This window comes from Siphateles boraxobius, unplaced genomic scaffold (assembly GCF_051911475.1).
Source record: "Siphateles boraxobius isolate OS27281-9 unplaced genomic scaffold, OSU_SipBor_1 5, whole genome shotgun sequence".
Taxonomy (NCBI): Eukaryota; Metazoa; Chordata; class Actinopteri; order Cypriniformes; family Leuciscidae; genus Siphateles; species Siphateles boraxobius.
Genome location: NW_027509141.1, coordinates 6,395,004 through 6,420,327, shown reverse-complemented (window position 1 = coordinate 6,420,327; position 25,324 = coordinate 6,395,004). Strand labels below are relative to the sequence as shown.

At 36.8% G+C, this 25,324-nt stretch overlaps 3 protein-coding genes across 4 annotated transcripts in view; 2 read left to right on the top strand and 1 right to left on the bottom strand.

Moving 5' to 3' along the window:
• The window catches only part of LOC143711279 (uncharacterized), a 549,769-nt gene that overhangs the window by 397,640 nt on the left and 126,805 nt on the right, over positions 1-25,324 (top strand). The gene's annotated exons all lie outside the window — the stretch shown is intronic.
• The window catches only part of LOC143712048 (uncharacterized), a 383,255-nt gene that overhangs the window by 231,772 nt on the left and 126,159 nt on the right, over positions 1-25,324 (top strand). The window lies entirely within an intron of this gene.
• The window catches only part of acap3b (ArfGAP with coiled-coil, ankyrin repeat and PH domains 3b), a 106,887-nt gene that overhangs the window by 42,979 nt on the left and 38,584 nt on the right, over positions 1-25,324 (bottom strand). For both annotated transcript variants that reach the window (XM_077202605.1, XM_077202606.1), the window contains exons 2-4: positions 17,980-18,037; positions 10,339-10,458; positions 10,199-10,252 (exon numbers count right to left, since the gene is read on the bottom strand). In XM_077202605.1, the coding sequence (XP_077058720.1) occupies positions 10,199-10,252; positions 10,339-10,458; positions 17,980-18,037 (232 nt within the window). The remainder of the gene's footprint in view (positions 1-10,198; positions 10,253-10,338; positions 10,459-17,979; positions 18,038-25,324) is intronic.

Below are 25,324 nucleotides of genomic sequence, written 5' to 3'. Positions count from 1 at the left end.
TGCAGGGCGGGGCGTGTTCGGTACGCCATGAGAGTATCGCCATTCGAATCGTGGATTCTGTATCGCGGTTCTTCGGTTTGGTTCGAATATCGTTACACCCCTAATAAAAAGAAACATTAATTTTCTGAATAAAATACATTTCATAGGACAATATTATTCTTAAACATTTTAATAAATTATTAATGTTAAAAATAAGTTGTTAATCTAATTCATTATTAATTATCAAATTTAATTGATTAGACATGTTTTATTGAAATTTTAATAAACAAACAAATTATTTCAAGTTTGTTATAATAAAAGCATTTGTTCAACCAAAAAAAAATCCTGTTTTCATTAATTTAACTGTCATTTTAACTGATGATAATAATAATAATACCCATAATTTAATAATACAGTTTATTTATTTAACAATTGATTAATACTGTAAACCGTGATATTTTCTGAGACGTTACCATACTGTGAAAATCTTATACCATTACAACCCTACACGGGAGGGTCCCCCACCCCACCCCCGCTGTTAAAAAAGTAACTCAGTAACTTTTACTCTGAGTCAATTTTAAATGAGCTACTTTTTACTTTTACTTGAGTAGATTTTTAGACCGGTACTTTTACTTGTACTTAAGTAAAATTTCATTGAAGTAGTAGTACTTTTACTTGAGTAGAATATTTTATTACTCTTTCCACCTCTGAAGTATACTCCAGTTATGTGTACACTAGGGTTTGCATGACGGTAAATGAATCATCAGCCCATACTGTGGCCTACACACTAGAGCTGCACCATTTGGTGAAGAAATGTCATTTTTCCCCCCTGGAAAATGTATTTAAAATTAAATCAAAAAAAGGTTTGTTGTGCTTTGTGATGACTGAGGCCACACTTATTAAATATTTAATTTGAATTGTTCTAGTTTTTTTGTATGCGAAATTGATATTTCGTTTGCTTTGAGGGATCAACGTTTTTTTTTTTTTTGTCTGCTTGTTTATAAATTGTAAATATTTTGTTTCTTTAAAATGATTTACCCAAACAACATTTGAATTAGAGGTGCGCGTTGTCTCTTTAAGGCTCACATTAAAAATCAAAGATTGACATCGGCAGTAATTCATAGTAGTTACTAGAGTACACGCTAGTAAGTGTATAGACAAAGACATTTTTTATTTAATTTAGTTTTGAATAATTTTGCATCTTGCAACGTTCCACAGGGATCCATGACTGAAGCTTGGAATAAAGGTCCGTTATTAAAAGGGCGTGGCATTTCCTGATGTCCTTTATATCTTTTTGCCGGGAATTATGGGAAATGTAGGTTTTTGGACAATATGTGTTTGAGTCATTTGTTAATTTAATGTGTGTATAAAGTATACTTGTGTGTATTGCTTTATGGTGAATGTGATTTCAGATGTTTATAGAGTTTATTTGTGTATATTTAAAAAAAATTCTTTAGGTTTCATGCACTGAATTTTGAATTTAGATCTTGTGAGACCCCTGTAATTATAAAATGGTTTGGTTTGATTTGTTAAAAGGGGTTAATTTTCTATCTCTGAGTTAGTTTTGGTGAGGGATCCCTGAGAAACATCTGAGACCTAGACCTCAGTAATGTGCCAAAGCTACAGTTTCATTTGTTTTGCTTCTGATTTTCTTCAGATGATATTAAAGTTTATTTAAAGAGTTCAGAGAGTGGCATCTGTGTTGAACACTGTTCAGCAGGGTAATTACCCAGCATGCTTTACTGAGCCCTTGATGAATCTACATTGCGGTCACATCTATAGACATCTTTCACATTCTCACTTCCTCTTCACTGTGTGAGATCCCTCTTTAATTGCACTTCACTTCATCCTCTTGTTTTACCTCAGATTGTCTCTAGCGAGTGTGGAAGACCATGATAGCAGCACCTCGGGTGACATTCTAAGAAAGACATCAAGAGAACGTCAAGACTCAAGATGAGTGACTGTAGGCGGAGAAACTTGAATGAGCCTGAGCGAGTGTGTGTGAGTCGTGGCCTGCAGCCCGGCCGTACATGTGTGCTAGCGCCCTTGAGAAAGCACAGGCCTTTCATGTAGCGCCAGACGCTAGCGCAGAGACTTTCGGAGTCAGTGAAGCATCACAGTCAGAGATGGAGAAGAGAGAAGATTCTGCAGCCCTACAGCAGTCGAACAAAAAAGAAGGATGAGTGAACAAGAGAGAAAAAACAAAGCGATGAATGGGTTGTTCTTCAACGTCAGGCACTTTTATGTACCAGGGGTTGATTTTTATTAAATCTTTGTTATGAAGACCACATTAAAAAATGTCATCATGCCTTTGTTATTTTTGCTACTTTCCAAATGGTTTTTATGCTAGTTCCATGCTTTCAGTAATAAAATATGAAATTCCATCTTATAACTATGAATTTTATTTTATTTTTACATTATATTCATATTAGATTTTCATATTCATATTATCTTTCACAAGCTAAGCAAAGAGTAAAATAAACAAAACCTTTTTATATTTCACAGCTAATCTGAAATTGATTATTTTATTATATGAAAATGATTTCTATACTTTTTCATCCCAGGTGTCATTTCCACCCTTGCAAACAATGAGTCACCAGCCCCTTTCACACATAGCCTACACTCTTTATGGGTAAATTATCGGTAAATTACCGTTAAGAGATCAAAAGAGATTTACAAAATACCGGTAAATCAGTTCTGGTAATATCCTGGTATAAGAAGTTAAATTATCGGTATGATGCTGTGTGTGAACCAAAGACTCAAGATTACCGGTATGATGGTGCGTTCAAGTCCTCCTCGGAAGTTTGTACTTATGAGGTGGGAAGTCGTGTTTACGACGGCAGCTGCGCTCAAGTCACGTTCGTCGGAGTAAGATGGCGGTGTACTTTCTCTTAATTAATTGCTTGAAAATACAGCAAGGTTCTTAAACTCTAGTTCTAGAAAATGAAGAACAAAGATTTGCATCAGGTGTGCTTTTCTTTTTTATGTTTTTAGTTAATTTATGAAGCCACTGCAAACTTTATCGTTACATATTACATTGTTATTTTATAATACTATCATATTCTGTGCGGGCAATTACCGTACTGCGCTGTAAATAGAAAACCTTGAAGTATTGTGGTATTCCACCATGTTTCTCACTGACACGCCCCCAACTCGTAAAGATCGGGACTTAAAGACAATCCCGAGCTCCCCACTCGTATTTACGACATTGTGGTGGCGTTCAAAAGAGTTCAACTCGTAAATACAATCCATACGAGATGACTTGAACGCACCATAAGCACAGACGAGGTCAAAACACACTGACGTATGAAGTTTGCTTTTGGCCAATCATAAAGCGCTGTCGGATCCGCTGCTTTTAACTTTTTTCTATGCAAACATGCGCTAGACGAATATCTAAACCAGGTGTGCCGCACAAGTCCTGAAAAGTGAAGCCGAAGCGTGGCGATCGCCCCCAGGTGCTGGATGCAGGATAACTCATAAACATCCTCTCCATGTAATCCAATGAGACGTGAGACAAACTAAACAATCAAAATAAACTTCAAATTTTTTTTTCCAAAGATGTTTCGGTCATTTTAGGTAGTGTTTATCACGCTGATGTAAGTTCAAGTGTTAGATTGACAGCTTCTCTGAGTAAAGTAGTCACTAAGGCAACAAATTACTTTTTGGGGGGATTTTCTGGAGGAGATTGGAGCTTTAACTTTAATTTCTACATTCCCATAACTGTTTATTTAACACTGACATAATGAGTTGTTCTTCAGTAAACTGTACAAACCGATTCTGTTGGAGTGAGTGGGGCCTTGATACTGATGTTTTGTAGTGGCTGTCTTGTCATCAAAAAAGCCCCCCAAAAAGAAAGAAAACCCAGCAGTGGACACGTTCCTGGATTGCATGAAGGGGAAAGTATGGGCTGTCAATCCTCCAAAGAAAAACTTGAGGTAAAATATCCACAAACTTTTCCTACATTGCATAATTCCACCTAAAGCAGCACCAATACCATCATCTCCCTTTCGTTTCAAACACACTTTATGAAATTAAACCAAAGTTTCTTGCATTTTATAGTGTGAATATATGCTATTATGCAAACTGTAATTTCATCAAATCATGTCAAAGTTGTGAAAATATTTATTGTGTGTAAAATGGTGGCTTTGAAACTAGCCATAGCAAGACAAATAGTTTTTTCCATGTCTTTTTCATCACTGCCATGTCAACACAATGTTGATATTTCAAAAAAAGAAAAAAAGGCTAAATGCTTGTGCATGCACGTCTTTGGACAGTGTTAGTAAATGAAGTATACTAAAGAAAGAGAGAGAATTTTGTTTTAGAAACGGACTTTCTAAAAGTCTACAACCAAAGGCCCATCAGAGAAGAGAAGCCAAAGCCAAACAGTCGCAGCCAAATTTTCCAAACTGGCACGAGGAACATCAGATGGAAACCTCCTCTTCTTTGGAGCAGTGAATGCAGTGACACGCTTTAGAGAAAGACAGCATGTTCAGCTGCAAGCTGTTGGAAAGGTCTGTATGTGAATGAACTGCCTGCTCAGCTTTTGACTTCCTGCGTTAAAAAAACTGCTCCATACGAGACCACTTTACAGAGCCCAGCTGCCAAACGACTGGGCCATTCGTGAACTGTACAGTTGAATTAGCTTAATGCGAAAAATGTGTTGCAGAAAGCATGCTGGGACATCACAGGAAGAGAACGAGATCAATAACGCCGGTCAAAGGGTTCTGTATTGCTTTCAAGTGGAAAGCAAGTAAACTGGGTTTCAGATCCTCAGTTGTGGTAAAGCAAAAATGAAAATCTTGAAACAATAAAAGAGTATTACCCGATTCTTACTTCTGGAAATGGGCATGTTACATAATACAGCAAAAGGGGGGGATTTTATCAGGAAGTAAAATCCATAGTTGCTCTCACAAGAAACTAGGAATGGCAGTTAAAGGTGTATTACAGCTAAAACTGGTAACTTTGACTGCTTGAATCTTCACATTCTTCAACCAGATACTTTAAAGAAATGTTCATAATATGTTTGAAATACTTCATAGCAGTTATGAAAACTTTTGTGGTAGCGTATAAGGCCCTGTTTACACCTGGTATTAAGATGCGTTTTGGTCATTCGGATCACAAGTGGACGATGGAGACTCATATCCGTTTACACCTGGTGCTTTACTCTGTCTCTTTTGTCCACTTTCAACCACTTCTGTCCGGATTTCTTCAAGGTGAGGGTCTATGGGTGGATACATTTATGTTTTTTTTTTAGATCTTTCGATCTAATGGACAAAATAAGTTTGCACAATTTACATATGAACACGTGCCCCAGAAAAACACACAGAGAGCCGCAGCTTTAGTTTCTCTGACAGCCAGAAGACCAGCCGAACGCTGTCCACTTGTGATCCGATCGACCAAAACGCATCTTAAAGGGATAGTTCACCAAAAAAATGAAAATTCTGTCAGTATTTACTCTCCCTCATGTTGTTCAACCCCGTAAGACCTTCGTTCATCTTCGGAACACGAATTAAGATATTTTTTATTAAATCTGAGAGCTGGATCACTCCTCCATAGGCTTCTTCAGGGATTGAAACTTGCCAGCCCCGAAAAGCTATTAAAGACATTGTTAAAATAGTCCAAGTGACTACAGTGACTCAATCTTAAGTTTATCAAGCGACGAGAATACTTTTTTTTTGGGTGAACTATCCCTTTAATGCAAGGTGTAAACCGGGACTAAAAGTTTTTGCACCCAGAGATGGTATTATTATTATTATTATTATTATTATTATTATAATAATTGTGAGATACGAGGGTCCATGACTCCATTAGAAAACGCCTGACGGCTAACATGGATGACGTGTGCCTTGATAACCAATCACATTACAGCCTTGATGTCACTATTCACAGTTGTGCAACAGTCAATCACTGTTTGCGGATCATTTTTAAATGAATGAGAAGTGGCGTAAACTGAATCATACCTGTCGCACAGTTGTTCGTGACTTCTCTTATAAAACAGCACTTTTTTCGGTGTAAACTCTAAAAATAGATCAATCCAAAATTAATGTTTAAGAGCAAACATGTTGAAGAGTCGATGGGCTGTCGATTCATTAAATGGTAAGCCATTTTCTCATTTAAAAAAAAAAAAACAGCCTCTCGTCTCCTTCCCTGCATACCACAGAGTTAACAGGCGTTATGCTTTTTTCGGTTACAGGAATGCCTTCAAGAAAATAATCTAAAATTAGGAACTTTTTGTAAAAACCTATGACATTTCTCAATACCAAGTACTGCAAGTTTGGTCTTGCATCTTTGGCAGTTTGGGCTTGGCAAGATACACTCAGAAGGAAACTGGACTTCCAAATAAACAATAATTACAGTACATTAATATTACAGTGAGCAGAACTCACAAAAGCCAACAAACTTGGTGCAATATGTCTTGAGGCATCGAATTTGATGTGCGCATATTCAAAAAGTGTCTGACATAAAGGAATCTGTAGGCTATCAGTATAACAGCACAGCTTCTGTAAGCATGTCAACTCCTGTTATCACCCAAAATCCCAGAAAACACATCACGTTCTCTCATTACTTCTCTTTCTATGGCCTCTTTAATGCTGTCCCCTGCCAAATAGATAATATCAGTAATTACTCTCAGTCGGGAGGTAGTGAGGCGTCACTTCGACAAGTTCAGTTTATGACTGTCTGGATTCTAACAACTCAATAAGCTGTAAAAGAGGGACATATTCACACTGCCTGATGAAAAGACACACAGGCTTTCAGTCAATTACTGTAATTACTATAGATTTACATCTCCCAAACAATTTATAGACCTTATTCAGAGCAGCGCCATGACAGGTATGAAAGTGAGGCTGTGAGGGATAGACTTGCCGTGTTTCCAATGGCATCCGCTGTAAAAAGCTGTATAAAGCTCCTAGATTACTTACAATTTTCCACAGCTTATATTGTCAGGAGTTTTTTGTCAAGTGAAATTTCTTGGAAAGATATTTCTCCAGTGTTTTATGAGCAGAACAATCCAAAAACACATTAAATAACAGTACAGACTATTGAAGAGATGCATGTCTGTCCCTCACAGCCTCGCTTTCATTCCCATTAAAAATCAAAGATGGCGCCGCTGTGAATTGCCTACAAGTGCACCAATGTATCTTCTTTGCTTTAAAGTTCATTCTGTGAAATCAATCTTTAATGGTGTTCACCATTCTGCATGAGCACTATGACAATAAAAGTAGAAAAATGGCAAAACTAATAAAATATACCAATTTGATTGGTAAGCAATAGCTATAGGACTAAGAACAAGAGACAAAAACAGAAAGTGTTAATGAATCTTGTTTAAAAGAAAAACTGCTTTTAAAAAAAACAAAAAAACAACAACTATCTATAGAGACAGTGATTTGCAGCATCCAGGGACTTGGCAGTGATGGGCGTCCTGGATTTATGAGACAGACGGATTATCTACATCCCAGAGTAAAATGGCCAGACTTCAGATTTATAGAGTGACAGGTTAACAGCTTTGACCCTGGTAAAACAGGACAGAGCAGGAACAAGAGGAGTGAATTAAAGTAATATTCTTTTCAGCACACAGGCTTTATCTGTCATTCCTCCCATAGACAGACACCATTTCTGGGCGGCACAAGGATAAACAGAGGAGAACCATGTCCTGTCCTGAGACATAAACATTTCTAACAACCAAGCAAGAACCATGCCAGACAAACAACATATTCAAACACTTATTACTGGTGATAAATATTACCTACCATGAATGTGTAATGTGCGTTATTATTTATTTAAATGATATAAACATTATTCATTTATGACAAAATTTTACAAGATTTTACAAACTCTTTTTATGATTTTACAACTGAAAAATTTTATGCAGATAAAAATACTAAATTTGTAAATTAATTTTTACTATCACACACAATATAGCCTATAATACATACATAAGATCTAAAAAGATCTAAACCAACTAAATGACACACTGCCCATTGTGCAACCCACCTATGATCACTATAATCAATAAATAATAAAAAAATGTATGAGAAAAATTAAAAAATTCAAACACCAAATTTAAAAGGGGAAACTGCGAAAACACGAGTAAAACAAACGATTATCAGTTTAAACTAAAGATTGGACTCAATATAGTGTTCCTTACAACTTACCAATGATCCAGTGATCCATGGATATTGACATGCAGTCAGGAATCGTGTTTCCTAACATTTATATGTGCCTGATTTCGACGCCGGGGAAATACATAAAGCAAATTTGCCTGTGAACGCTTTGATTAAATACAATATAGGTAGGTCTGAATCCATGTGATCACTTATATCAATGTTATATATTGTCATATCGTCAAGCCTTAAAACTTGTATAGTTTTTTTTGTCAGTGTTTATTAAATATATATATATATATATATATATATATATATATATATATATATATATATCATTATTATTATTAAACAAATATTTAATTGGTGAGTTGTCAATACAACATATAACAATACAATATATAGTGTATGATTTTACCACTAAATTCAGCATATTGACACAAAAAGGATAACTGTAAATCCACCTTTCGCTGCCTGGAGTCCAGTTGTTTCTATGAATTGCAGCGATCTATTTGCTTCCCTGTTCTGGAGCTTTCGGCAGTCTGTAAGAATATACCTCAGATTTCGTGCCAAATCTAGTTGTATAGTCAATCGCAAAGATCCCGATTTTAGATGTGTTTTGTGTGTTTTTCGCGGAATTCACGCTGAAAACAAATGCTGTCGCTCAGACTCGCGCATAACCTCTATTATGCTCCTCTTTTTCTTTTTTTTTAAGTGTACGGAATCCTAACAGTATGCAGTTTTTCATTCATAAATGCAAGATGCTAAGTGGAATGAAAAAAGTAATGCAAGGTGGTCTGGAGATGCTTTTTTAAAAACCTGAACTTCTATTAAATTGTATTTTGAATGCTGTGTCAAGCCTGAAATGCTGCGAAACACACGAGCACAACTTGAGCAAAAATGTGTTCTGTGTGAACAGTTCCTTAAAGCTGTTATAATCTTTGATGTAGAACTATGACTTTGTTTAACCCGAACTGAAAAAAACTCATCTATTTTATTTATCTAAATATTATTTATATTGCCATATTATTAAGTATAATGTCCATACTCCCAAAACTGACGAGTCACTGGTGAGCCTTTCGACTTTGTACTGATAATTTGTGATCTTGCATACAAGCACTTTTTTTTAGATTATTTGCTGGTCATTTTGTAATGCCAATTGAGTGAAGTGACAAAAGTTTCCACCAAATTTTTGTAAACATGTTCTTTTAAGGTTTTGACCAAGATAGTTTCTGGTAAAGTCCAGGAATTCAGTGTTCACCACAGTCATGTTTCACAAAAACGGTTCAGCACAAGAATAGACCAGTCTAATTAACCATAAAAGCAGCGAGAACAGAGGAAACGTCCGACTGTTCAGAGACTGCTGATGCTACAAGCAGGAAGGGATCAGTCGTCTTTGGGCTGATAATTAAAAAAGCTGAAAGTCCTTTATACAACAGCCCTGGTATTTCCTCTTTCTTTAAAAGTGAAGGTGGCTGTGGTAAACGGAGACATGTAAAGCTTTACACACTGATTGCCACTCTCTCTGTTTTCAATTACACGAACCTCAAGAACAGGAAAACACCCAAAAAGTCTTGAGTGATGACCTACTCCGTCTCAGATTAACCAATAAATGTGATTAGCCACCTGCTGAAATGAACAAGACATGGTTTCAAATGTAACATCCATTTTACATTGAGCTGTGGTGCGTATGCGACCAATGCAAATTCAAATCGGCCTTGCAACATTTCCAATTCCCATTTCACCTAACAGGTTCCTGAACATTTCCTGTCCTTATTATACTCTCTTCTCAATAAAAGTAGCAAAAATGTCAATACGCAATACCAACTTGTGAAACAGGAGGCTCTTTATGACTCTGCAGATGGCTTTTGGGTGGCATGTGGAAAAAATCAGCCACATATGATGTGAAACACACCGTGTAAAGAGATCCACGTTCTCTGGTTTGAGTTACGCCCCACGGCACACGTAATATGGTTTCATAATAAAAACACCCATGAGAGAGCCAGGTTATGGCAACATATGATGAATCATTATGGGCCCTGACTGAAATGTGTATGTGTGTGTTTTATTATGGGACATGTGGCCATGCCGAGCGAGCCTGGGGAAATGTGTCTTACCATGTGATAGTTGACGATTTCCTGAAGGCTCTCTCCACACTTTTCAAGACATTCCTGAAATGAAGCAAATAACTGAAAAATCAACACAGCTCATGAGGGTCTGACTATTATCAGTCATTTGACTTGTCTGGGAAACTTACTGAGATCATCTCCTCCTTTTTGCAGTGGTGAGACAAGTCTCGAATGCCATTAACGAAGAGTTTATTAGCACTGACGTACACACGACCCGCTTCGATCATACCACTGCATAACTTCACCAGCTGATGGACAGAGAGACAGAAAACACTGTTTATAGTTATCAAAAAATATATTTCGCTGCAAAAACTTTGGCCACGACTGTAGTACACACATTTTTCTAATTTTGTGTACTCTGTATGCTCAGCTCACACATGTGCTTACTGCATATGCTAAGTGTTCGTGTCAAAAATGATTTCTTTATATCTTCAACAATAAAAAACTGGAGGGTGTGAATTGATTTTATCATTCGGGAATCGGCTTCATTGTGATAAGTGGTCATTTGGGTCTATTCTTTCAATGCCAAAACATAATTGCTTTAGGTATCAAACAAAAACACATTTTTATATATAAGGTTGAAATGAAGTTAATATAGTGTCATCATGGTTGGTCACTGATCAAACTTAAACATCTGCTGGAATGGTTGCAAGTCATGCTGTTGTTCTCACTGATTCGGTTTTGGGATGATAATATTGAATACAAACAGTCCCCCTTTTAATGTTGTTTATATGTCTATGTGGTGTTTTTAATATGCTTTAATACAAACCATGCGTAAATTCACAAGTCAGTATCATTGCTGAGTATTTTCTCTTTAAAACTGCACGTGAACCAAAGAAATCTCTGGTGTTTCTGATGTCACAAACTACCTCGTAACCAATCAGATCAAAGTGTGAGCGTCAACCAGTGGATCTCTGAGCTGGTGTGAGTGAGTGGAGGCGGGGCTCACTTGCATATCCATAGAACCGCACATACTAAATGAGGATAAAATGATTAACTACAGTGGAACTTTAAATAAAAATTACTAAAATAGGCTGATTTCATGCAATTTTAAAGCGCAAGAAGCAGTAAAATTAATTAAGAGAGTAAACTTCACAGAGTTTCAGCATGTTGTGCTTGTGAATGGTCAAGGTACACACTACATGATTTTAGCCTCAATTATCACTCGCCAACAGTTTAGTGGAAATTTCCGACAAATGCTTGAAATTGGAGGCAAATCGGTGCTCGTTCACGTGAGCGGCAATCACGTAGTGTATTGTATACACAATACTGTTGAAAATCCGATCTGTGAGACGCACCGATGCATCGCCTTTACCCGTAAGATATTAAACATGCTAAATATCTGGACCTGTCCTGCAGTGTGAAATGTCTTTTGACTGAAAATTACATCAGCGACGACCTACAGCCAATGACCGCAATATACAGGGCAAGGGAAAGTTCAGGGGGAGGAGTCGTATGCTGTGTCCCAATTCACCTACTTATACTATGCATTAAAAGTATGTGCTGTTTTTGAGAAGAAAAAGTACATACTTCTGAGTGTGAAGCAGAAGAGTATGCAATTGGGGACAAAGTATGCAATTTGGGATATAGTACTTCGTCATAATTGAGTCTTTAATGGACACTCTGTCGCTTAGTTACGTGCAACCTGTCACTGTTTAAACTGCCCTGTCAATCATCTTGCCACAGTTAACATTCACACTCCACATTCAATTAAAATTAATTTCCTAATTAATTATTTTGGAGAGAAATCATGGGTCTTTCATTCGGAGAACTCTCCTCATGTTTGCATGATGCATTTAAAAGTTAATGACCAAACGCATCGTTATAAAAGTTCACAACGCCGTTTTAAATTAAACAAAATGTGGATAACATTTAATAAATATATGTTTGTCAGGTTAGATAGGCTACTGATTATTAATCACTCAAACCCCTTTGTCTTAACCGCTCTACTTAACCGTCGGCCTCGCACATCACTCATGTTCGAATCGAATTCTCGTCCACAGCGCAATTGGTTTTGGGCAATATTAGCTGGGCAATATTTGTATTCTAACTGGAAAAAGTAGACCATCCGGGTATCTTTGGAATATCAACATTTCATCATCATTTCATATCATTTCAATATACTACAATTTGGGACGCACTAATTCTGCTTTCGAATACCATTTAGGACGGATAGTATGCAAATTGGGACGCAGCAACAGAACATCAGTAAGCATGGCTACTGCAAGCAACCATAGCGAGGTGCAGATATGATATCACTTTGTAGTCCAAAACGCGGAAGTTAGTATTTTAGCACTTCTGGTTCCATTGGGTTTTTTGATTAGGGTTTGGGTTAAATGTCTGAAATAAGGTCTGCGGTGAACACAAGCTCAAGACACTGTCACGTTTTATTCTACGACATAAAATACATCAGTAATACCCCACTCATGGTTTTTTTAAACTGTTGCGTGTCTTGAAAAAGGCAGTGGCTAAATGGTACTATAGGCTGTTGAGGAGATTAAACGTCATCAAAACGAACAGGTAAACTCGGTCTGCTTTTATGCTTATTGTGCTCTTATAAACTATTCTAACTCAAACATTCGGGGAAAATGTTTTTAGATAAAAACTGAAAAAGTTGTCGGAAGCTTAGTGATGATGACGTTGAATTTGTAGGACCGTGGTGTAGTTCGTAGCCTACCTTTAGCTTTTTACTTCTGGCGAATGCATTTAGGCTTCAAAACTGTGATAATTGTCTTAATGGACAAAACGTGCAAGTATCATAAACTTTTGTTGATCACTGAGCTTGTTTTTAGCGATAATCCAAAAGCCTATGGAAAAATCCTATTGGGTTTTTGTAGTGGGAACCAGTGTGATGCTAACAGCCGCTTGGCCTACAAAGTGACGTCAGAACTGCACCGAACTCTATTCTCTCCACAATATTCTTCTTTTTTTCTTTTTCACAGACAACTTGGATTGCAAGCTTTCTGTGGGCTACAATTTTTAACAAGAAGAAATCCAGTCTTGGATGATCTACTGCATCACTTATCACGTGTGTTTGGTTGTAAAACGTAGTTTGTAGACCAGACAGAGTTGTCTGCGATGCTTCCTCTTGAAATGTTGTGTAATGTGTGACCCCGTCGACGATACGTTGTGTAATGTGCACACAACAGCAACTAAATGGTACCCCAGGCAGTCGTGTAGTGTCAGAAAAACAACGATACGACAACTTGAAAATGCTGTAGCGTGTTCCCGGCATTAGCATGCTCACAGTGATTGTTAGCATGCTAACAGATTCTTTGAGAAGATTCAACTATCAAAACAGAACTTTTGTAATAAATGAAAAGCCTTCAACAATGCATTTACTGTATATAAAAAAAATGCTATTCTAGTTGTCAATAAAATGTTATTTAGCCTGTTTATTTGTTGAATATTTGTCTGTCATAGGGCTGTGTGATCTTGCACTTAGTTTGCGCTACATTTAATGGTGTATGTACACACACAGAAGAGCCTCTTTGGTGTAGCTTTTATTTAAGCATCTTACACACATTTGTGCTAATTAAAATTCTGGGGCTTTTCATATTGCAAAAAAACTTGCAATAATAAGCAGACTTTGCCCTTGTATGCAGATTTGGAAGCTTCTAATAATACCCTGAAGCAGCTGAGAGCTACAAGACTGCAGTTTCCTGAGGAAAATGTTCAGCATCCTAATGCTAAATAGGTTTCTCTCTCAATCTCCATTAATCCTGTATGGTGTACGAGCTGGGATTTAGCTCAGCGCTGAGCGCACATTTGTTATGCTGTTTTATCCATGCACTAGAGCGCTAGTCCTTAGTTAGCCCAGCATTCAGAAGGCCTCAAACCAACATCTCAATTAAATGAGGCAAGGACACTGATCAAATGAAATGGATGTTGCGTCCCAAATGAAAAACTATACACTATGCACTATGTACTTAACCATCTAGTGTACTATGTGATATTTTTATGGTTATTTTGTCATCCAGCATCGGAGTCTGATAGCCCCTCCCCCTCCACTACATAACGAAAGCTTCAACAGTTCAGTGCAAGAAGCGTCCAGCATGCCACACTTTGATTTTCGGGTTAAATCAGCACATCATCCAGGTACTTGAATTGCACTTTTTCTTTTTGGAATTTTCAATGTGAACACACTACATGCTCACACTATTTATACAACAAAATGGCACAGAATAGTGTTTAAAGGGTAACTAAACACTAAAACAACTTTTGGTCCCACTTCATATTAAGTGGCTTTAAGTACTATGTATTACATCGAAAAATAAGTACAATGTACTTTTTGTGCTCAGGTTGTATTGTAAAACACTTTTGCTGCTATTGAGGTGTGATACTGGTAAGGGTACGGTCAGGTGTGGTGGTATGGGTTTAAGGGTAGGGTGTAAGGGAAGGGTCAACCGTGTAATTACAAATGTAATTACATAAATTAATTACAGCTGTAATTACATGCAGGTATTTTCAAAATATAAGTACAATGTAAAAACATGTACACAATAAGTCAATTGTAGCAAACTATTAATTTCAATGTAAGTACATAGTACTTAAAGCCACTTAATATAAAGTGGGACCCAACTTGTTTTAGTTAATGATCTGTAGGAATGGAGCTTCATAAATGCTGTTCATTGATTCGAGTAAATTTTTTGACATTTGGGTTTAAAGTGTTTTAAAGGGGTGGTAAAACACATTTTTTCGAAGGCTTGATTGTGTTTGTGGAGTGCACTGTAACATGTGTTCATGCTTTTTTTTTTTTAAATTGCATTATTTTACATATATTTTACCTTTATTCTACACTGCTCTGTCCCTCCTTGTAAAAATGGTCTGATGGTTTCCTGGTTCTATGAAGCCAGTCCCTCAAAACTACGCAATGGGCTCAGATTGGTTAGCTGGCCCAGTGTGTTGTGATTCGCTAACTGTCTAGTGCACGTCTCCCGGAAACGTCACCCCCCGTACCTTATACAAAGGTTACAGTCCTCAAAGGGATTTTTTTGAGTAACGACTGCGGATCTATAGTGATCGTTATTGACTGTATGGCACCGTTACTTTTGTATTTTTAGAACGATTGTAGACAAATATCTGTCGCCAGAACTATTAACCCAAAACGAACACTAAACATTGGCTTTAAGGTAACTACAGTAAGTTAGCCAAATCAAACACAAAACCATGTTTAGCATGCCTGTAGATAAACAAGCATGTAGATAAACAATACATAAAAGCTCTAATCAAAGAATAATTTACACTAATTCCAAGTTCGCTGTTGAGATTTAAAGGGGTCATATAATGGTACATGCACTTTTTCAAGTTGATTGTACTGAAATGTGTGTTGGCAGTGCCTTTACACAACCATCATATAATGATAAAAAATCTATCCAGTGTTTTGGTTTTAATCTCCTTATATGTTTTCCACTGCCTCAAATTGAGCCGTTCGATTTTGTGACGTCACTAAATCGGACGCCCCTCCCGCGATTGTTAATTGACAGCAGCGTTTCAACAGATCCCTGCCCTGAGCGAGCTGTCAGTCATCATAGTCCGTCATTGTTGATACGCTGGAGCAGAATGGCGTCTAAGCGATTGTGGTGTTCTGTTCTTGGGTGTAATAACGAACACAGCAGTAATTTTGATGTTCCTAAATCCGATCCGCTGAAGACACAGTGGCTGAGTTTTGTTTTCGAAGGGAATATTCCCCACTAGCAACGTCAATGCTTTCATGTTTGCGCGATTCGCAAATCTTTTCTCACTAGACTGCTTTATTAACGAAGGAAGTAACTTATAAAGCTGATTTTGATAAGAAGCTGCTCCTGAAAAAAGAATCGTTACCAACTATTAATGTCTCCCTGCTGAACCTCCAGAAAAAGTAAGTGTAAAATTGTATTAACCTTTATATTAATCTTTGCAAATTGCTTCACAATGAATGCGGCTAAGGTTTACACTCAGGGTACATACGGCATGTTTTCTATGTACAACGTTCTCAATATAATTCATAATCCCACGTTTATAATGAACAACGTGTTATGGTTATTGTGTTATTACAAACTGAGTACGTATAACTTAACGTTACATCAGTAAACACATAGCATTCGTACATCTCACTAAGTTACTCTACCCTGCCAGTACACAAAGATAGATCAAAGTGACAATATAATAACCAACCATTCAGAAACGTCATGTTGGAGCTTTAATTGTCGAACTTCTTCGGGCCATCATTTTGTTCCGACTCCGGTTCAAACTGATACGGTTGCACAGATGTGTCCTCCTCAGAGACTCCCGCTGCCATTTTTTTCCTATACCCTCAACTGTTGTCAAGGAAACACTCCACGTGCGGTGTGGCCATAACGCTGTTATGAACGCCCGCAGAACAGAGGGGCGGAGTGAGCGAAGCTCATTATCATTTAAAGGCATATGCACTGAAATGGCGTGCTGAAAACAGAGCTGTTTTTGACCAGGTAAAATTAGTGTTTTCTTACAATACTAACGAAATTTTTTAATTAAAGTATATTACAAACTTTTCATTTAGAGCCTAAAGAATCAAATTAACTTGTATGAAAATGGCATTATATGACCCCTTTAAAAAAGTTTGTAACGTTAAGTTTGAATGAGCATTTAACAAGCTGGTTTGCGGAGCCAAACACCGTTGTCATTTGTTTACTTCCTTGCTACAACGTACAATTAACAATACGAACTATTGCAGGAAAACACATCGACGAAAAATAAATTATACTTACAGGTTGTGGCTCGTAAACAAAAATAACTTGTTTTTAAAGTTGGAACTGCTCCATCTTTCAGCACAAGTCGTTGTGCGAATCCTGCATTGAACTCGCCAAGATTGTGGAAGCTTTCCTCCGTAAAATGTGCAGCACAGAGAGCGAGATTTGGGTAATAATTATGAGGGACCTTGTTAAAAATAAATTTTAACCATTGATCCCTAACTCCCGCAACCCTATGAAGGCTTAACAAAATCGGACCTGCAATCCAGATGAAAATAACAGCGTTTCGACGGCATTGCGGTAACAACAGCCTACTAACGTTATACCACAACAACTCTTCTCCAACGCAAAAATGGCCTCGCCCTTATTTAGTATTCTCGGAGGAGGGGTTTATGTAAATATTGGGGTTAGTGACGTCAGCAACCCTGGAGGAATGTCGTGTAGTCCCTACTGGCCGTTTGCTGTATTACTTAGAAATTGATTTCTTTAAAAGCAAATATCTCCCTTTGCTTTGAATTTTGAGCGCTGTAACTTTACAGATGTTGTTTATGCTCAAACAGCAACATTACACACTAGCTAAAAGTGAAATCGTTAGAAAAGTGAAAAGTTAGAAAAGTGAAATCGTGTTTTACCACCCCTTTAATTCTACAATATATGGTGTAAAAACGTCTGAGTGCTGCCCTCTTCAGGTTGAACGGTGGCTACTGCAGTTGAATTTTCCTATTGGAAGTTGTGGTACCTCAGGTGGTGTTTGTAAAACAAACATTTTAGAAAAAGTCTCAAAGATCAAACCCCAGTAATTCAATATCTTCGGACATGACCAGAACATATGGTACAGAGTAGCTGGTGATTGTTTGCATCGGACACATGGAGGATCAAAATCAATTCTGATCTTTGCCAGTCTACCCTTAGACCAATTTTGAACTGGATAAGCGTATGTCTGAGACTCACAGAGGATGAATATATTCTTTGGATTGATTCATGCAATGTATCATCTCATATTTGTACTTCCATTTCTTTTTCACACCTGAAGTTATTTCAAATAGATTTTATTCATACCTTATCTAGCTTGGCTTCTATTTCCACAACATCAGTCTCAACTTCATCGATATTCGCCCTGCAAAGACACAAGAAAAACACATTATTCATTAGATGATAGACTTATCACAGTCATTTCTGATTGGTCAGAACAAAAAGGACTGACAAAAAAGTTTTTGGGGGATTCACGCTGACATTTTACAACCTGAACTAACCGTGAACACATTGAACTAAGACCTTATTGAAAAGTTGCAGTTTTTTCTTCGAAATTGTTTGCAGTAGTTTTGTTTAATTGTTTTGATTAATCGTTAAAATATCGCAATCTTGATTCAAACACCCACCCGGGATAAAAGTTTATAGTTTGGATATAAACGGATGTCTACGGTATCGATCAAAATGGAGCAAATCACCTTTTGAAAGTAACTTGGCGCTTCAAATAACGATTGTATCGATCACATCGCTACACATTTACAGATTTACTTTTTGCCACCCAGTAAATAGCTAAATAAATTGTCTGACTGCTCATTATTACTGTATGCTGTTGCCCCTTTGACTTCAATGACCTACAGTTGATCCCAGAGCCTATTTGTTCTCAATACAGACTGACAATAGAGAGACTTATCAATTCACGTCTTTACACTCTTTCTCCATGCAGCGAGAATGCTCTGTGATTAGGTTACAACTTTATGAACATTAATTTCATAAATGCATGAAGACATGTATCTAATCTCATGCTCACTAAAAGCATTCCTAATCCAGTTTAGATTCCAGCTAAAAGCTATTGCTCTTAGTCAGCTCGGCACAGTTGGTGAATATTTGAAGAAACACTGTTGAGGTTTTCATGCGAGTCCTTCCACAGCTCATCCTCCCACACAGCATGCTCTGTTACTTAGATTTATCACATTAGCAACCGAGAAGAGTCCAAGCATGAAACATATGTGTGGCTCTGCATGCAGCCTTGCACAGATATCTGTGACATCCCACCTGATAATCGTTCTAAACTATGGCATATATATCAAAGCATCATGGATTACCATCACTGTACCGCTACAGTAGCTACTTTTTTTGTAATAAATTTCCCCCATTTATTAGAAAAAATCTATTTAACCACTGATAAAACTGTATAGTTTAATCTTAAATATTAAGATCTTTGAGGACGTATAAACGAAACTTTGCTTTACTATTCCACTTTTTCTCAACAATACCACTCCAAATTTATATTTGATCTCATTCTACCGTAGCCAGCTCTCAGAAGGTCAGCTTTCATTGGCAAATGACCACCCAGAGTGACATGTAAAGCAACCAATCACAGTTCGTTTTTGACGCGCCATGTTTAGAGGCGTGAAACTGTAAAGTCGATGTCCTTCATACAAAAAGTTGTGCAAGTTTACTGCAACAATGTCGCCTCTTTTGAATCCAGTGTTTAGCTCACAGTTGTAAACACAATGGCTTTCTTTTTCCATGAGTGGGTTTGGCCTCACTGGCAGACCGTTAAAGAAAACGACACGCACGTCTCCAGGAAATCCTGTAGAATTCAACCAACCAGAAAACGACTTTGAAACTCCTGAAGCGTTTCCTCAACGTTCAGCCAACGATCTGTGGGCGTGACGGCTGAGACTACATCAAGCTCACTGAGTTGTGTAGATCAAAATCTCACGAACCTTGAAAGACAGACCTACTGTGAGCTTAACTTAGTTTTAAAATAATCGTATTTATTTTAGGATGGGCATTTTTCAAAAAAGATTGTATTGGAATATTCGTTTATCTAAATGTCTTTAACGAGAGACGTTATTTTTTAAGTTTAAGTTTTCTTTTTAAGTTTGTCACCATTTCTGAACAAGCTTACATATATATTTTAAGGTTTTCTTTTAGTTGAAAACATTTAACAATGTGTAAACAATAAATATAAAGAACAAAAGTATTTAAGCTCAAGCAGTGCGAACTAAAAATAAACGCTAAGTTAATAAAGCAGACTGCGCAGTTATCGTAGCCTACAGAACGTACATGCACTCGAGTCAGCATTATCGTGTTTATATTGTTTCACGTTCATGTTGAGAAAAACAATAACATCCACATGCTCGAGTGAGAAAACAGATGTTGCAGAGACACAGTGCGCAAAGTGAAGACTAACAGCACTATCCCACACCTGTCTCCCTCAACGAAACTTAAAGGAAGCATAGCCTATGTCTCTAAATAATTTTGCTACCAGAAGATATCATCTCGGATCACGATTCCCGGGAAAAGCTGTACTTACCTGCAGTCGTTAAAGGGTTAGTTCACCCAAAAATGAAAATGATGTCATTAATGACTCACCCTCATGTCGTTCCAAGCCCGTAAGACCTCCGTTCATCTTCAGAACACAGTTTAAGATATTTTAGATTTAGTCCGAGAGCTTTCTGTCCCTCCATTGTAAAATGTATGAACGGTATACCGTCCTAGAAAGAAAATAAAGACATCATCAAAGTAGTCCATGTGACCTCAGTGGGTTAGAATGTTTTGAAGCATCGGAAGTACATTTTGGTCCAAAAATAACCAAAACTACGACTTTATTCAGCATTGTATTGTCTTCCGGTTCTGTTGGGGATCCGCGTTCACGAGTCCGCAGTGACGCTGATGACGTAAAACGCTGCTGACGCATCCGTGTATTCGGGTTCAAATAAATATGGCTGGGCAAAAAAATGCAAGTCTTCCTCTGTGTGGAAATCCTTAGACATGTTTGTGAAGATTGTTTTGTTTCCAGCGTCTGTCTCCCTCAGACTGTAAACGAAGCTCGGGCGCACCAGACACACGTCAGCAGCGTCTTACGTCAGCAGCGTCACTGAACGCGGATCCACAACAGAACCGGAAGACAATACAATGCTGAATAAAGTCGTAGTTTTGGTTATTTTGGGAACAAAATGTATTTCCGATGCTCAGAACATTCTAACTAACCCACTGATGTCACATGGACTACTTTGATAATGTCTTTATTTCATTTCTGGACAAGGACAGTATACCGTACATACATTTTCAATGGAGGGACAGAAAGCTCTCGGACTAAATCTAAAATATCTTAAACTGTGTTCTGAAGATGAACGGAGGTCTTACGGGCTTGGAGCGACATGAGGGTGAGTCATTAATGACATCATTTTCATTTTTGGGTGAACTAACCCTTTAATGCAGTGATGGACAGCTGCTTCCTCAGTCGACTGGTGTTTGGATTTCATTTGATTTCTCATTGTGGTGGTGATATTATGATAACTCAGTTTCATTAATAATTGATTAAAAGTAATTCCATTTTGTAATATTATTTTCATCTAGTAGCCTAATTCCAAACTTCGGGAGGCAGACGACGACATTATGTGATCAAAAACAATCCACTTGTTAAACACGCTCCACAGCGCCACCCAGTGCATTTAACTATAACTGCGAATTTTTAAAAAGAAAAACAGAAAAATTCGAATAGTATTTCATTTTTCGAATAATAATTACAGATCGAAATATTCGTGCACAGCCCTAATTTATTTAACAGCAGAATTCGTGGTAAAAAACTACATTTCCAATGGTGCTGTATGGGAAATCCCACCAATCAGAGTCGAAACAAAAAATGGTAAATAATTTTAACATCTGTGACATTTAACACCACTTTCTACTGTAAAAATCATAGTAAAATATAGTATGTCATGGCTTATTGCTTCATTACCTATATAACAGCCTGAACAAAAACAAAAAAACACCCATATGTCCGGATATGCCTCTTCTGGGTAATTTGATTATCTTCTGCTTTGGAAGATACTGTCACATTGTACTCCTTGGAAAACGTGATGCCAGCCTCTAACCGTTTATGCCATCTCTGGCCACATGAGAGTTTCTGTCCCTAATGCACCCGCCCCGGCCTCCAGGGGCCACACAACCATTAGACAAAAACACACCCACACGCCGAACAAACACTTGAGCAAACGACCACGACACAAACACAAACGACCAGAGACATAAAGGTCAGTTGTCATGGCAACCGCTAAGTGGGGCACAGAGGTCGCAGTGGGGGACTTCTGCTGTGTGGGGGTCCTAACAAAACATATTGTTATGGAGTTATGAGCAATCAATACCACACACATACACACACACCCATTTAATCAGCTCTGTCATCTCTGATGCAGTCATTAGCCTTCTGGGACAGAGTGTTGACCAGTTTTAAGTTATTTTAAAGACTTTAAACAGGAAAGGTCAGCTGTAACTGGCTGAGACTGGTCCTGGAACGAACTGACAACTGTGACACAATGCAAATGTTTTGTTTCTACTGAGGAGAGAATTGAGCTCAACGACAGGAGCAGGATCTATTTATTTTTATTTTTTAAATACAATAAAAAAAAAATTTTTTGTTACTTTAAATAAAATAAAATGTAACAAATAACATACAATAATTAAATAAAAATGTATAAAATTAAATAACTAAAAACTGAAACAAAATTAATAATATTATATTAAGTTTAACTATTAACGATATATTAAGACATTAATGTCGATATATATAAAGACATTAAACATTTAAAAAAAATTATGCACAACAAAACTTGAAAATTAAAACAGAAAATGCAAAAATAAAACTAATGCAAAATATAACAAAAATAAGTATGTAAAATTACTTTACAAAATCAGTAAAACATCAAAATTAAAACAGAATTGCTTTTTTTTTATTTCAGTTATTTTAGACCATCAAGTTAAACTAAATGAACATGATAAATCCTTGGCAATGAGCTGAAATAAAATACGTTTTGTATGGTTTTAGTTAACTATAATAACCCTGGTGCTAAGGTCAATAAGTCACTCAAGATTTAGTTCATGTTGTAAAACATCACGTTGCCAGAGTTATGTTCGGTTTTTGGTTTCATTGTGTTTTCAGTGTTCCTGTCAGTTGACCCAGTTTTCCCAGTATGTTTGAATGCTGTATTCTGTTAACCTATTGTCTAATTAATTAACTCATTAGGTCCTCGTTTGATCTTGTATATTTTCTCCTTGTGTTCCAGCTTTATACCAATATAACACGTGACATTTGGTGCAAATTAAGAAAAACGTATTAATAAAAAAAAGTAAGATTAAGATTCACATGTATTCAAGGTTTAAGGAAATGATCATTACTTTATACTTGGGTTACACCATGACATTTTTCATTAACGCTTCCTCCCAATTTTAACAGAATGTTCTTGCAATCCATGTTTTCACTGTTATACGGAAGGGTCGCTATTACACATCTTCTGAATCTCCTCAAAACACAGGAGAAGAAGAAGCAGAAACAAGCGACAGAAGCATTACTTACGCACATATGATCATTAAACATTAAACGGCATATAAATCAAAACTGACTAACATTACTGAATGAAATGTCGACGCAGACAAGCTATGACTGTGAAGGTTTGGGGTGTTGATGGACTCGATCTACTCCCTCTGTGTTTTCTCTCAGAGGACAGGGAGAGATCGGGTGTGGACCATCACTGAGAGCATCTCTTGGACTCATCACTGCTACACGATCGAGCAATAACTTGTCAAAACAATCCCAATGTGCATTTGTAATGAAGGAACATCCTTATTTTCATCCTAGGGGCGAGAGAGGTCACGCTTTGTTGTTCAGCCTGAACTTGTAACCAGACTCATGATGACTGGACGGCATGTCAACTGTGATGAGCTGTGAGGATGCCACATTCCCGGGATCTATAGTTAGGAGGATCCTGAGGATCTACAAAACAGCTGCTGGTCCTTCAGGTTCCCAGTGTGTGGGCTTTTCCAGCGAGTTTAGGTACTGACTGTAAAAAAAAAACCCATAGTAGCTGTGGCTCGCATCAGCCATTGGAATAAAAGTGTGTTAACAGAGATGTCACGGAAAATTAGATTTTCTTAGCTTTTGTAATCAAAAAGTCACATGTATTGTTCTTGCAAAGCCCACTCCACACAGAGCATTCATACGAAAGAAAAGTACAAAGTGTGAACAGTCATGGTTATGACGTCACATCCACAAGCAAATCGCATGACTGTCCAAATGTACAATTTGAACTATACTGATGATAAGCGGAGGTAGTCGAGGTTAAACAAAAATGTGATAATATTGCAAATGACACTGATTTAAATTATAACGTCCTTCAAATAATGTAAGTACACTATAACTTGGAAACAGAGATGGATATAATACAGGGTGTGTTTAGGCCTGTCTCGATTATTAATTAATCATCTGATTGTGGTTATTTTTTCTAATCGCAATTATTTGAGATATAACCGCAATAATTGTGCAGTTTAAATTTCAATCACATTTTGCCATTCAAATAAAATGGCATTTAAGCATTCAAAGAAATGCCATCAAATCCAATATTGTGTCTTCCTTCATGCGAAATGAAGGCTTGTGGGTTTAATCAGACTGCATTATTATAATATATTACTTTATATTATATTTAAATAATTCATTATATAACATGGATTATTAATGAATAATGAATCGTTAATTTTCATATCACTGAAGTTTACTGAAAAAAACAATAAGTAAAGCATATTAAAAAAATGTTTTGCACGTTTTTGCATGCAGATTTTTTTAAGATTTTTTTAAATTTCACATATGGAATAAGTAATAAGTAATAAATTTGTTTGTTGAGTAATTTCTACTTATGTTAAGTTTACTTTGCAAATGCATTTCACTCAAACAATATAACACTTATTTAAACAATTCTTTTAAAGTGTATGCTTTAATTAAAACATCTAAGTAAATAATACAGTAGATATTGTGTAGATAACATATCTACATTATAGAAATAATAGCCCGCCGAACACAGAGACCTCAATACTTGGTACACAATACACAATAACAGTAACATTTGTTGGATCATTTTTGAGTATGATTGGATCATTTAGAGTAGAAATTTATGTCACAAAAAATCCAGATGTCACAAAACAGCAGGTTACTAAACCTAACAACAAAAGCAACGATAAAACGGTGTAAATACAGCTGGAAAACCGTGAAAATGCATCCTTATTAATTATACATGCCCCAATGTATGATGGGAACACCAGTATCAGAAAGTTGAGTAGGTTTTACTTAATTTTATAATGTTGATATTTATTTACTTTGTTTTTGAAATTCTTGCTTGTTAACATGTTTTTTATGAAGTATTTACTTCACCATAGAATATTTTTAAAATAATGAGCCAATTATATAGTTTTTTAAAATAATATATGCGATTTCAAGTTACAAAATAAAACATAAAAAAGAATGTATTATGCTTTCGCTGTAAGTGACACGAATAAAACAATGAAATCATTAATCGCTATTATTTGTCTGACAGTTCATCTTCAGCAGAAAACTCCTGGTTGTGACAGGCCTATGTGCGTGTCCTGAATCCTCATC